At 42.8% G+C, this 14,795-nt stretch overlaps 2 protein-coding genes across 25 annotated transcripts in view; both read left to right on the forward strand.

Annotated features, from left to right (window-relative positions):
• LOC123859441 (uncharacterized) overlaps nucleotides 1-10,357 on the forward strand; it is a 105,547-nt gene extending 95,190 nt beyond the window's left edge. For 12 of the 18 annotated variants that reach the window (XR_010410869.1, XM_064588897.1, XM_064588902.1 and 9 more), the window contains 3 exons: nucleotides 7,739-7,843; nucleotides 9,268-9,408; nucleotides 9,681-10,357. Coding sequence is in view for 14 of the 18 variants with exons in the window: in XM_064588897.1 (XP_064444967.1) it covers nucleotides 7,739-7,843; nucleotides 9,268-9,408; nucleotides 9,681-9,694 (260 nt within the window). In the remaining 4 variants the exon portion in view is untranslated. The remainder of the gene's footprint in view (nucleotides 1-7,738; nucleotides 7,844-9,267; nucleotides 9,409-9,680) is intronic. The other 6 variants (XR_010410873.1, XR_008507793.2, XR_010410870.1 and 3 more) reach the window with 2 other exon arrangements.
• Nucleotides 10,358-12,986: 2,629 nt separating this feature from the next.
• DDAH1 (dimethylarginine dimethylaminohydrolase 1) overlaps nucleotides 12,987-14,795 on the forward strand; it is a 134,862-nt gene continuing 133,053 nt past the window's right edge. The window contains exon 1 of one of the 7 annotated variants that reach the window (XM_064588896.1): nucleotides 12,987-13,135. Coding sequence is in view for 2 of the 7 variants with exons in the window: in XM_064588893.1 (XP_064444963.1) it covers nucleotides 13,318-13,785 (468 nt within the window). In the remaining 5 variants the exon portion in view is untranslated. The other 6 variants (XM_064588893.1, XM_045897289.3, XM_054512767.2 and 3 more) reach the window with 6 other exon arrangements.

Below are 14,795 nucleotides of genomic sequence, written 5' to 3' on the forward strand. Positions count from 1 at the left end.
TCATAACACCTTATACAAAACTGTAACACTTATCATAACATACGAATAGTTTGTTTTCAATCTAGTATTTTCTGGACTAGACCGACAACTCTTCCAGAGAGAAACTGCCTTCCAAAAAAAAATGTTTATTGTTGATTTTCTCATTATAACACAAGTACATGCCCCTGGAATAAAATTTGGGAAGTACATAAAAATGTGCAGAAAATAAAAATGACATAATTCTACATATTAAAGACAACCAAAGTTCCTATGCAAAAAAAGGTTTTTTTCCTATGCACATTTTTAAAATAAAACTGGGATTATACTAAAGCATTATTTTCCTTTTTCCTCCAGTTTCATTAATATAATTGACACACAACACTGCATAGGTTTAAGTCGTACGACATAATGACGTACGTACAGATCATGGAGTGATTACCGCAATATATTTAGTTAACGTCCGCAATGGATGGAAGCATTATTTTCAAAAGCTTTATTTCTAGTGGCTACAGGGTATCCCACAGGTATGGAGTACCATGATTTATTTAACTACTGCTTTATTGTAGAGCTTTCTAGTTGCTCCCAATTTTTTAAATAAACAGTTTCCTAAGCAGATGGTTAGCCACAGTGCCTAGCACTTGGTCACTCAATAAAAAAGTATAGAATTGGTTGAAGTTATTTTCATCTACTAAGATCCTAGCACAAATAGGTTTACTAGGTTTACTTAGACACTTAGGAGGAATCTGAAAGAATGAACTACCTTAAGAAAACATTATATATATCTTGATTATGAAGGGGGCAGTTTAAGGTAGGCTGAGAGAGGCAGTGGGGATGGAGCTGCTAACAATGTGTGGGGTGGGGAGAGGGAGCTTTGAAGAACTTCTAAGATGAATTTTGACTATGTCACAGTTTGACCTACCGAGGGAAGTGTTTCAGGGACAACGGCTTCATTCTCCCATGCTTCTGAAGAAGTAGCTCTTTTGTCATGTGATTCTGTTTTCTCTTTTAATTGCTTGCAGCCCTTCCTTTGAGAGCAGACATGTGCTCTTTGAATTTACTTAAATGTCAGATTTAGACTAATGTGACGAGGAAATATCATATTCTTAGAATCCAGTATGTGTTAAGATGGGTATAATCATTTCTGGAAATTCCAAAATCAGATCTGTGTGAACTCTTCCAGGAAATGTGACTAGGCCAGCCCAACAGGACTCTCGCCCAAGCAGAGACAAGCAGATGCAAGCTGGAAGCACCATTTTCACCCTAACAGGATTAAGACAAGGCCCAGCAAACTGAGCTAGCAATATTTAATTGTCTGGTGTTTTGATGATATTCACATGGGCTCCTCCAGAATGCCTGTTCCCAGACCATGTAGAACTAACACTGCCTGTTTTGATTTAGGGCCAAACCTATTCCACTTTCAGACTATGTGAAAATTGTCATAATACTCAAATAAGCAATTAATGGTACAAACACTAGTCATGGTAATATTAGAGTTCAGCATATTTGTTTAATTTAATTAAGCATTTAATTTCCTTCTGGTGTTTTTTATAAAAGAAAAACAAGAGGGAGGAAAAATAATCTCAGTTATTAACTTCTTTCAGCTTTACAGTTACTACCTCTTGGGCTATAGCAAACCGTGAGTCTTTTAAAAGCAAAACACAATTTAAAGTAAAATAAAAATTATGTTTTAAACTTTCAAAAGGCAATGGAAATATAATTCTAATTAAAGGGTATATTACTTTCACCATATTCCTTAGAATAAATATTATAAAGTAATATAAAATTATATAGAATACAATATTATAGAGTGATATAAATCCGGAAGACTATTCCCCAAAATGTTAGCCCATTCTTCATCAGTTGATATTCATCAGTGTTTCCTGACAATGCCCAGCCTCTTCTCCTGATCTCCTTCTTACCAATGACCATTTCTGATGATCACCAGAATATTACAATGAGGCAGACAATGTTGCAAAGCTCAAGAAAATTGTGCAAGACTGTTGAATCACAGATCTGTACCTCTGAAACAAATAATACAATATATGTTAAAAAAAAAAAAAAAGAAAGGCGAGGAAGACAGCAGGAGGGGAAGAATGAAGGGGTGGAATCGGAGGGGGAGACGAACCATGAGAGACGATGGACTCTGAAAAACAAACTGAGGGTTCTAGAGGGTAGGGGGGTGAGAGGATGGGTTAGCCTGATGATGGGTATTAAAGAGGGCACGTTCTGCATGGAGCACTAGGTGTTATACACAAACAATGAATCATGGAACACTACATCAAAAACTAATGATATAATGTATGGTGATTAACATAACAATAAAAAAATTTTTAAAAAACACAATGAATTATCTCACATCTGTTAGGATGGCTATTATTAAAAAGAAAAAAAAAGAATATTAACAAGTTGAAAGGAAGGATATAACTGAAAGGATAATCCCTAAAATTAATTAGGATGTGAGAAAGAGTTCTTGGCAAAAAGTAAATTAGAGTTGAAACATCTTTCTTTTCTTCTTAAAAATGCATAAAAGTGCAATTCTGGTTTTTCTACATAATATTCTTATCCCTTTTCCCCCTAAAATGATGTAGCTATCACAGATTGCCCACAGGGTGGAAAAATTGCTTTCCAAGGTAATCTTCCTGTTTTTGTTTTTCTTTCTGTATTTTTGAAGAAAATCTTTCTCTAAAGCCCTTTCTAATTTTTTCTGCTTTTGAGTTGGCAGATGACATAATTAATTTTTTCTCAGTTATAATAAATACATTAAAAGTAATTTAAAAAATGAATGGAAAATTGAAGCCCATATGTTAGGATATAAAAGCATAAAATACCCTAGACTAGTAAATTATTGATAATCTGTGCAGCGTTTTATACTGATGCATATTGATTTGCTGGGATGTTTAAATAAATTATCAGGAAAATTTAATAAGTAGCTATATATATGACCTGTATGAACACAAATTTCCATTTTTCTCTAGCTTTCACAAAGAAGCTGAAATATATATATATATATATATATATATATATATATAATGGAGATAGTAATGTGAATCATAAATCACATTTAAAGAGTTAGATAATCTTGGCATGAGTTAGTCTTGATTTACATTTAAACTATACTCATATCTGTGATACCACCAAGAAGTATTATATTTTCCGCAGATAATGTTTTCTTAAGGTAGTTTTTCATGTTGATTTCTCTGAGTCTAGGTGACTCTCATGTAGGACATCATTCGGTTTGTAGGGGACGCTTTTCTAGTTGTAAAAAGCTACAAAAGAGGCCTGCAGGCAGGCGGCCAATCATTGACAAACTCTCCATTATTGGGGAAACACACTTGGTGGAGCCCTCACCTTGTATGAGGCTCTCAGATGGGCACTGACACTCAGTTTCCTCACTTTTAAAATGAGTTAGCAATATCACCCACATTCCAGCTGTAGTACATGGATTTCTCTTTCCTTTCCTCAGACACATTAAGCTCCCTCTCACTTTTTGTCTTTGCTAATATGCTCTCTTAGTTTGCAATTCCACATGGATCAGTCATGAACCATTATTACAAATAATTGGCAAAATAAAATGATTGTTTTAAGCCACTAGGTTTGGGGTAACTTGTCATGCAGCGATAGATAACTGGAACAAAGAGCAAGAAAAGTAAATAGAGATGGTGAGGCTTTCTCCATAAAAACCACTAGAAGTTTGCAAGCTACCCATTTATGCATAATCCTGGTCCCAATTTAAAGGACCGTCCACTATAATTTTATAATGGTGCTGGCAAGAAAAAAAGTGTGGGGAAATAACCTGACACCATTTGTTTTACATGACTTTATTTATAAGAGTTGTCCCTGTACATTGTCAAGCATATGGAATTTATTTAAGATGCAGTAGATTTTTCACCCAATACTCAGTACAAGAAGGTTCCCATTTGGTGGGGGAAGTTGGGTGACAATTTTGTTGTAAAGAGATTTGGCCTAGAACGGGTATGTAAACCTTTACCCAATGATGAAGGGAATGAGAAAAAGAAAAGGGAGTAACTTTCATTGAAAGCCTGTTACTGTCAGGATTTGCATATTTTCTTCTTCTCCTTCTCCTTCCCCTCCTTGTTCTTCTTCATCATCATCATCGTCACAGAAGCTGATAACATTTGTTGAGTGCTTACTCTAACTATATGCTATAAAACTTTATTTACATGGATCATCTCAGTCTTTATAACACCATAAGGTAGGTGTCATATTCATTTTACAAATGAAAAACTCAAAGCTCTGTGTATTAAGTTGATGATCAGGATTGTATAGAAGCCAAAATTTGAATGAAGGGCTATGTGAATACTGACTAAACCAGTGAGAGAACAGGCCCCACGTGTGTCATATTTGTTTAAGATAATTTTATTTAATCCTTTTAATGCCCATCTTAGGTGGGGATTACTATTCCTGTTTTGCATACAAAGGTCTTAGGGTCAGAAAGGTTAGGCAAATTGTACAAGATCACACACCTGCGACAGAGTCAGGATTCAAACCCAGACCCTGAACTCTTACTACTGCACAGCAGTTAACAGGCATTTGGAGCAATAGAATCATAGACTCTTGGCCTACTATAATCCTCTTATTTTATAAGAACTGAAACCCATTCTTATGAAGGTGGGCTGATGAGAGTATAGAAAGGTGCATGCTCTCCATTGCTTTAATTAAGTTATTCTCTAAACACCTGAATTGACGATTCAGTGATAAAAAGATACGTCTGTCTGCCAAGAGCACCTCAACTAGCAAGTAATACAGCACTGTGATGGGGGTGAAAATGGATACAGGTCCACCACATCCAGCTTAAGGGACTTGGGGAAGTCTTCTTAGAAGGGGTGATGCTTTCACTGAGTCTTAAAGGAGTCCTAGGAGTTGGGATGGGATCAAGCACATTCCAGGTGATAGAACACCATGTGCAGAGGTCCATGTAAGTCAAACAATGGGGAAGTGACCAGAATGAGGATGTGAAGGGGTGTCTTGCAGGCCATGATAAGACATTTGGACTGCATTCTGAGCATAGGAGAAGCCACTGGAGGATTTAAGCAAGAGAGTGTCATGGTCAGATTTGCAGTTTAGAAATACCACTCTGGATAGGAGGGCTGTTGCAATAATCCAGGAGACCAGTAATTATATTCTGGACTAGGTAGTGGCAGAGTAGTTGGAGAGACATGGATGGATTTGAGCCTTTGTAGGAAGATTATCTGTCAGGACATGATGATTGATTAAATGCGGAAGCAAAGGAGAAAGCTAAGCTAAAGATAATGTTCAGATTACTGGCTTGAGCAGCTCTCAATGGAATGGAAGGAGAGAAGGATCCTGGGAGGAACAGGATGTGTTCCTGTGGGCATGTTGACTTTGGAGTTTCTGTGGGACAGCCAAACAGGGGTGTCTTCTAGGCAGCTCTGATGCACTGGGGAGATTGCCAGACCAGAAATGAAAGTCTGGGCATCGTGGGCATTGAGAAGGTATTTGAGTCATGGGCCTAGATTAGTTCACCCACAGGAGGGAGCATGTAAAGTTGGAGGAAAAGAGAATGAGGCTAGATAGCTCTGGGAAACACTAACATTTTAAAAGCAGTGGGACAAGGGGTGCCTGGGTGGCTCAGTCAGTTAAGCGTCTGCCTTCGGCTCAGGTCATGATCCCAGGGTCCTGGGATCAAGTCCCGCGTCAGGCTCCTTGCTCCGCGGGAAGCCTGCTTCTCCCTCTCCCACTGCCCCCTCCCCCGATCATGCGCTCTCATGCTCTCTCTCAAATAAATAAAATCTATAAAAGCAGCGGGATGGAGGAAGGGAAGGGGGAAGAGGAGCGGAGGAGGAGAAGGGGAAGAAGCAGCAGCCCGGGGAGAGCAGCACCACTGATGCAGAGGGGGAAGCAGGCAGGAGGATTCCCAGGACATGCATGCTCTGATGCCAGGCTAAAACCGTGTGGACTGTTACCACAAGAGCGAACATGACAATTCCCTGGAATGACAACCCTGGCAGTTCATTGTTTTTCATAAGGAAATGAAGCAACTTCATTTCATAAAGAAATGAAGGGGGCTTATCAAAGCCCAGGAGCATGTATACACACACACACACACACACACACACACCAGTTTCAACTACAGAGAAAGGTTTTTCCTTTCTTCAACACTTAGATTACCTAAAATTTGAAAAGGTTTTTCCCACAATCTATTTCTGCCCCACAAACATACCTTTAAGTAAGAAAGAACTATACACAATAGTTCTGGAAAGACAGTGTTGCTAAAAGCTCTAAGAAACTGAAAAAAAAAACCAATTCTAAAATGTCAGGGCCACAGTAACCTTTGCAGATCATCATAGAACTTCACAACTTGTTCAGACTCGATACATTTATGTAGTATTCGGTACTGTTCAGGATACTTTGATTATCTCATTAGCCGCTAATGTGGTTGTAATGAAGTAGATGACACTGGCATCAATGGGTTATTACACTGCTAGGAGAAAATAATAAGCAGCATAAAGAGGAACAGAAAGGGATATAGAGGTCTAGAAAGGGGAAATGTTCCTCGTATGGGTGGGGGTAGGGAGAAGAAAAAGCTGAGCTTTGAAGAGCCAAGAGCACTTATTGAGCACTTACGGCATCCCTGTTACTGAGGTAAGACTTTGTATGTTATCTCATTTGAAGGACTTGGGTGTGCTGCATGGTGGAAATGGGCATTTTACACACAGGCAGATGGAAACTTTGGTATTCATCACAGTGCCTGGTACAAGAGCACAACACTATTAATATTAGGGGTTATCATTAATTGAAGACTTCATGGTGCTGGGCACAATAAGAACCTTTGTCCATGCTCTCACATTTCAGCCTCAAAACAACCTAGAGATTAAGGTATTATAACTCCCACTTTACATATAGCTCTCATTTACATATAAATTTAAGTGAGTCACCCAAGTAAGCTCCCTGGTGAAAAACAAATGGCATGCTCAACTACGAATTTTGAAGAGAATGTTTTTAGAGGTATGGGCAGGGTAAAGACAATGAGCAAGGGATGTGGAGGTACCCAGAGACTAGCAAAAACAGGAAGCCCTTGCCACCCCCAGATGTAGATAATTTGAGGAACACCATTAAGCAGTTCAGCTGACCTACAGCAAATCAGCGGCTTCCTTCCAGAACATGGGGGTTAGGAATTCTAACTTTGCTGCTTTCATTGACATCTTTACATTAAACACACCTGTGATGGTTATTATGTTGGATCTGCCAGGACCTTCTACAGCTACTCTGATAACATTCCAATGCCAGGAAACACTTTGAGAAACTGGAGAAAGTGGATGGCCCTAAACACAGCCTCCTTATACATTGAATATTGCTAAACACTCTTTCTGAAAATGCTGAATTGACCTTTTTTTGGCATCTTTTTTTTTAAGATTTTATTTATTTATTTGACAGAGAGAGACACAGCGTGAGAGGGAACACAAGCAGGGGGAGTGGCCAATGCTGAGCCAAAGACAATCGTTTAACTGACTGAGCCACCCAGGCACCCCTTTGGCAGCTTACTTTTTAAAAAATATTCAATGTCATGTATTTAAAACTGGGTTTTGGAATGTGTGCTGTTTATTACTTCCATGTAAGTAGTTATCAGAACCCAGCCAGAAGCTGGAATCACCCAAAAGGGGCCACCAGACAGAAGCTATGACTATAGAAGGGTGTGGATGTTGTAGAACTATGAAAAAGTAGAAAAGGAGTGAGAGGAATAAATATGTTGACCTCTTTCTCCCCTCTTACCCTCCAGTCTCTGGTAATTGCCTCCCATTGGCCAAAGTCAACAATAATGGGATCCCAGGTGGTGCAGTCCATGAAGATCAGTCCTCCCGGACTTCGAGCAAGACAGAAAATGGTGAAGCATGGGTCTAGGGCACATCAAGTTTACACAACTAGAACGCAGGAAGGCCAGGAGCCAAAGTCAGGTTTATCATGCCTTAGTTACTGCTTATATATATTCTTCTACCATATACATTGTAGGTTCTTGATAAATATTTGTTTAGTGAATGAATTCTCAGATGAAATTTGAAGAAACTGAAGTTAGGAGGCTACACATCTTGACTTTAGAAACCAGAGCCCTGACTACCCCGAAACCATCTTCTAGTCTATAACCTACTGCCTGCGCATTCAACGAAACATCATTTACTCCTTGGATGTCAATGAAACTCTGTAACAATGGGTGTCTTCCACTATAAATTGTTTTTGCATCAAATTTAATGATTGTTATGTGGAAACACTCAGGACTTATTGTCAGAATGCATACTTATGGTACTTACTTGATCCAGTATTTCTAGCACTGAGATGGATGAGGACACACTTGACCCCCTCATTCTCTTTTAGGATTCCCACCCCCACCCCCAAACACCCATTCCCCAATGAAAGTAAATCTTTAATCTTCTAAAAATAGAGTAAGAAAGGACTAAGGCAGGAATGTCTATTTTAATCCTGAAATAATTGCTATCTAAAATTGACTCCAAATATAAGTACCAGCAATATTATCAATGGAAAAGAAAAGTTGCCTTTGTATCAGTGTCCACCTAGGAGAATAGAAACAGCTCTAGGTCTTTCAAATGGAGGAAATTTAAACAGGGAATTGGTTATAAAGATCTTAAAATGTGTGGAAGAGCAAAAGAGCAATTTGACCATAATAAACCCTACATTATTGGGGCACCTGGGTGGCTCAGTTGATTAAGCATCCAACTCTTGATTGTGGCTCAGGTCATGATCTCTAGGTCATGAGATCGAACCCCACATTGGCCTCCCTGCTGAGCATGGAGCCTGCTTGGGATTCTTCTCCCTCTCTCTCTGCCCCACCCCCATGCATGTGTGCTCTAAATAAATAAATAAATAAATAAATAAATAAATAAATAAACCCTACGTTGTCATTCATGACTGCATCCCCAGTGCCTAGCACAGTACGTAGCATGTAGCAAGGGTTTAACAAATATGTATTGAATCTATGATTACATCTGTGGGTGAGATTTGGTCTGTCTACATCTGTGGGTGAGATTTGGTCTGTCAGTCTAGGAAAGCCATAGGTTCTGTTGGAAAGCATTAGGATACCTGTATGAGTCTGATAATTCAGTGAATGTGGATATGTGGTTTGACCTTTAGTAGGAAGTCACATTCAGAGCCTTCTATTCACAAACTGTCAATGGATAATATTTATTGAACTAGTTGCTAGGTACTATTCTGGGCACTTTTCTAAGCACCTTGTATTACTAACTTAACCTTCACAGTAACCCTATGATAATGGATTCATCGTTTCCCGTTTTACAGATGAGGATGAAACTGAGGCAAAGAGCTTTTCAGAAACAGGTCTAAGATCATACGAGAAAACAGCAGAGCCATGCTTCCACCCACAGTTTGGCTCTAGAGACTACACTCCCTCTCCACACCATTTGTCTCTTCATTGTTCAAGTGAGGAAAGCTCAACCTACCTTTCTACCTTTATTTCCCATTTTTCCCATTGTACTCTAGGGCAGAACCCTGTTGGCTGTTTCTGTGACCTGTTGCCTCTTCTTCCTGGGCCCACAGAAGACTGTATTTCTCAGCTCTTCCCTGTGATTATTGTAGCTGTGTGACTGAGTTCCAGCCAGAGGAATGTGAGCGGGGATGACATGCATCACTTCCTGGCCTGGCCCATTAAGCCTCTCTCACATGGTGCTGTATGTTCTTTCCCTTTCTTTCAGCTTTAGGAAGGTGAGCGTGGTGAGCTTGGGTGCCATATTTTGAAGTGTTGAGCCACAAAATGGAAGAAGGCTGGATCCCTGCAGATTTCTGGGAGAAGAGTCAGGAACCCATCAGGACCATCTGTGTTAGACTTTAAGCGAACAAGAGATAAACTTATACCAATTTTATGCCACTATATTTGTTGGGGTTGTTTGTGGTCGCAGCTAGAGTTATCTTAACCAATATGTGTGTGCATTGAATTGATCTATTATCCCTGGAACATGTGTCTGGCTTTTGCACGTACTTTTCCTTAGAATTCTCATTCTCTCCTTCCAATTATTCACATCCTAAAAATTATTCAAGGCCTAAACCAAGTCCATTCACCTCCAAGCAGCTCTCTTCCACACCCATCAGCCACAGTGATATCTCTTTCCCCCAATTCCTATAGCACTTTCTTGTCTATGCCTTTCATGTGCCCTTGTCGTAGCTTCAATTTGGGATGTCTTGTTTTCCCAGGGAGGTTGTAAGCTCTTAAAGGTTAAAGATCATGTTTTTATGCTTCTTGTATGTCTCTGAAGTATGTAATATGGTATTGTGCCTTGGGAATTTTCAATAAATATTTGTGGGAAAAATGAATTTATAAATGTATTAGGCTCAATAAAATCTATTTTCCTAAAAACAGTCCTTCAGAACTCAAGCAGGAAGGCATGTAAACTATAATTTATTGGAGTTGGTGTTCTTATTCTTTTCACACATTCTAATGCTTTTTGACAACTGCTTAGAGGAGACAGAAGGCATGCTTATCAAATTTCAGATGACACAAAACTAGAGGTAATAAATAATGCACAAGACCCTCTCTCAAATAAATAAATAAAATCTTTAAAAAAAAAAAAAAAGGGCGCCTGGGTGGCTCAGTTGGTTAAGCAACTGCCTTCGGCTCAGGTCATGATCCTGGAGTCCCGGGATCGAGTCCCGCATCGGGCTCCCTGCTCGGCAGGGAGTCTGCTTCTCCCTCTGACCCTCCCGACCCTCCCCCCTCTCATGCTCTCTCTCTCTCAGTCTCTCTCAAATAAATAAGTAAAATCTTTAAAAAAAAATAATGCACAAGACGACAGAATCAAAACTAGGCAAGTGGTGGGGGCACCTGGGTGGCTCAGTCGTTAAGCATCTGCCTTCAGCTCAGGTCATGATCCAGGAGTCCTGGGATCCAGCCCCACATCGGGCTCCCTGCTCGGCGGGGGGCCTGCTTCTCCCTCTCCCACTCCCCCTGCTTGTGTTCCCTCTCTCGCTGTATCTCTCTCTATCAAATAAATAAAATCTTTAAAAAAGAAAAAAAGAAAAACTAGGCAAGTGGGAATGAAGCAGATAGCATTTAATAAGGATAACTACAAGATTAAATTTTTAAAAACCAACGACCAATTTCAGTATGGAAATTTTAAGAAAAAACTTTCAAGTTTTAATTGGCTGCTGGGCTGACATGAGCCCAGAGTGGTACAGGACCCCACTCAAAGTTAGACTCAGGACACTGAGTGGCAGGCAAAATATTTAGGCTCTAAAAGGGTACCAGCATGAATTAAGGTCACTAGGTAGAGGCCAATTAGAGGTGGATGGAACCTCAATATTGGGCAAAGGGGGGGAACAAAGTCCCATATTTTAGCCAGGTCAAGCTCAGCACATGGGTTGGCTTTCAGCTGTAGCATTAGTGGGAATCCCTGTCCGAGGCCACCATTAAGTGATTTCTGACACTACCTTAGTACTGATAGGGCAGCCTGGGTCCCCTGAGAGTTTTGCCTCAGAAGTAGAACAAAGTAGGTCTTAAAGGTTTGTTATTTTAATTTTGGCCCCACTCTCCTGTGTCAGGGTCAGAACTGTCCTTCACTTAAGACCCCTCACTTTTGAAGCTGAGAAATGCCATGTCATCTGGCATTTACATTCAAGTTACCTTTGAGACCGAGGCAGGGGGCCGTGGGGGAGGGCGGAAATCACATTTTCTCTGGTTCAGTTGGGACAATCATTCCAGGATCCTCAGATAGATCTGCTCCTAGAAACCCACATTTCCTAAAAACTGGGATCAGAATTCTGGCAAGAAGCCTGTGGCCTAGGCCTTGGCACTGGATCATCAAAAAAGTAAATACAGTCTTAGGCGGTGTGAATAGAAGCCTAGCATCTGGAATAAGGGTCCTGCTGTGGGTCTGTGCTGGTCATAACACACAGGAAGAATTGTTTCTATTCTGGATACCATGATTTAAAGGGATACAGGCAAACTGGTGTATGTCAAAAGGAAGATGATCAGAATGTTGGAAACCAAATCACTATAGTTACTTTTTGATGGTTCAGGCTCAAGGCCTAGAAGGGGTCAAGATGGTGGGTGGGAGGGTGGTGTCAGGCAGCATAGATATGAGAACTGTCTTCAGATAGCATGAATGCAATCTTGTGAAAGAGTATGAGCTTGTTAGGTAATGCTAGAAGACAGAATTTGGACCAGTGGGTTTGAAGCCCAAAATGAAGATTTTAACCATTATAGCTCTTCAAGAGTAGAATATGCTTTTTAAGTAAGAGAGGTTTAAAATGTTCAAGTAAAGATCTTATGACTGTTGTATTTGTTTTAGCTGGAATTCAGGACTTTTGGAAGGGAAGTTAGAGGATTTCTAAGGTCTCATTCAAATCTAATGTTTCATGACCTAATCAATCTTTAACTTAGAAATGTGCTCTAGAATCTAAGGAAGGAAGATTATTACCTGAGATTATTTTGGAGTTATGGTTTGGTTTTTGAAGTGGATCTTCTCAAAAGAAACAGAATCCAAGGATTATTTAATCTGCGATATGTGAGGGGAGAAAAATAGTGCCATTAAGGAGGGAAAGGCACTCCCTGAGGTGTATGGAAAAAGAAACATTCAACTAATACCACGGGAATTGCACCGAGTCTGTACAGGCGTGAAGGGAATGCCAGGGAGAAGGTTGGAAACCTTCTTTCCTAGTGAGGAGAAGTTGTGATGCTATGTTTGTCTGACACTGGGCAAGGGAGCGCTTGTCTAGAGTGGGTAAAACACGCTGGGTCTTTGCCTCCCTACATCTGCGGGCCCTAGAGACAAACACACCAGAATCACAGTGTTCATGACGACTGATTGTCCTTGAAATACTGTGTTTCTGTACTTCTATTCTTCTCTCTACGTGTGTTTTTGGACTCTTGCTCTTTCTCACAGACGGGAAGAAACACATTCTTTTTATAATCTCTTGTCTCACCTGGGGTGAGAGGTGCTTTGCAGACCTGGGTAGGAAAACAGATTCGTACGCTAGGAACTGGGGGTGGTACCACGTGCTGGGCAACCTGGGACCAAGAGAGGAGGGAGGGAGGTCAAAGTATTTATCCACAAAGGAATCATCCCATCCTTTGCCTCTTGACCACCAAGAAGCCCTCCAGTCACTCGGCTCAAACCACTGCACGCTCTTCACGCGCACCTGCCGCGGAATACAGGTAACCTCAGGTCCGGGTCCACCGAGGTCCCCCACCTGCACACAACTCTGGCGCTCCTCGCTCCCTCCGCCCACTCCTCGCGCGGTGCCCGCCGCTACAACTCCGCTCGCGGCCGCAGCAAACCCGAAAGCGCCGGGGTGGGCGCGCGGCTTGCGCGCGGGCCGGCGCCGGGAGCTCTGGGCATGCTCAGTCGCTCGGGCAGGGCTCCGGGCGCGAGCGGGGCTCCTTCTGCACCGCATTCATCTGCTGCCAAGGGGAGCCGCCGGGCGCTCGCAAGCTCGGCGCGCGCTGCCCGCGGGAGGACCCGGCCGCCGCGCCCCCGCCGCCTCCCGCCGCCTCCCGGAGCCATGGCAGCGCTCGGCCGCCCCGCCGCCTTCGGCCGGGCCACCCATGCCGTGGTGCGGGCGCTGCCCGAGTCCCTCTGCCAGCACGCGCTGAGACGCGCCAAGGGCGACGAGGTGGATTTCGCCCGTGCCGAGCGGCAGCATCAGCTCTACGTAGGCGTGCTGGGCGGTAAGCTGGGGCTGCAGGTGGTGAAGCTGCCAGCCGACGAGAGCCTCCCCGACTGCGTGTTCGTGGAAGACGTGGCCGTGGTGTGCGAGGAGACGGCCCTCATCACCCGACCCGGGGCGCCGAGCCGGAGGAAGGAGGTAACTGCCGGCCCGGCGACGCGAGGGGCGCGGCCGGGGACGCGCACCGGGCCCTCCCCCGCCGCGCGCGCCCGAGTTGCGGGCGGAATTGGCCCCCGGCTAGTTCAAAACTTCTCCTTTGGGGCAGAGGGTGTGTGTGAGAGAGAGAGTCAGAGAGAGAGAGAGAGAAGTTCACTGTTCACGCCTCCTGGTTGTCGGCGCGGCTCGGGTGCCTCCTAGACAACCGACTGAGTGTGGCTGTGCGGACTCCCGCAGGTGGGTGGGGTGGGGAATCCATCTCACAGGCATTTTTATTTGTAAAGATTAAACAGTGGTAAAGACAATGCAACTCTGAGTGTTTCCCCGGGAGCGGGGCCGGGGAGGGTTTGCCGCTCCTGGCCGGGCGAGGACTCTGGGGGAGGGGCGTGGGGTGGGCAGCGCTGGTTGGTGACACTGAAGCCCCCAAGTCCTGCCTAGGGCTCAGAGCAGCGCGGGCCAGATGAATTAACCGGGCGCCGGTGCCCACAGATCTAGGGCGTCCCAAGTTACTTTTTAGGGGTGGCGAGTGAGTCCGGCAGAAAGGGACGAGTGTCAGGGGAGTGGTTTGTTGGTGAGCTGTGAATACGTGCTCATGAATAGGCTGGGTGTGAAAAGCTGTCCTCGGTCTAGGGTGTTGGGTTTGGGTGTGTGTGTCTGTGCGTTTAATTAAAAATGGTTGACAAATTCCATGATTTTTTACTCTCTCTGTTTTTAAACTTATAGCAATTAGAGCTTTTTGTGTTCTCAAGGGAAAGTGACTACTTTAAAATATTGCAGCTTGTGAAAATGGGTGTGATGGCTTTAAAGCCAAGGTAGGTGAGTGGGGAGAGAGAGAGTGAGAATGGATTTTAAAATGCCATCTGGCCTGGGTTCCCCTTATCACCAGGCTAAAAGCCCAGGCTCAGGACTCTCCGTTTCTATTGGCACCAAGTGGCATTGCAAAGAGCCGGTGGTTTCTTTCATATCTGGACAGTTAGGGATTTCCCCCCCCT

This window comes from Mirounga angustirostris, unplaced genomic scaffold (assembly GCF_029215605.1).
Source record: "Mirounga angustirostris isolate CCGP_5_RB_7025 unplaced genomic scaffold, mMirAng1.0.hap1 SCAF_4, whole genome shotgun sequence".
Taxonomy (NCBI): domain Eukaryota; kingdom Metazoa; phylum Chordata; class Mammalia; order Carnivora; family Phocidae; genus Mirounga; species Mirounga angustirostris.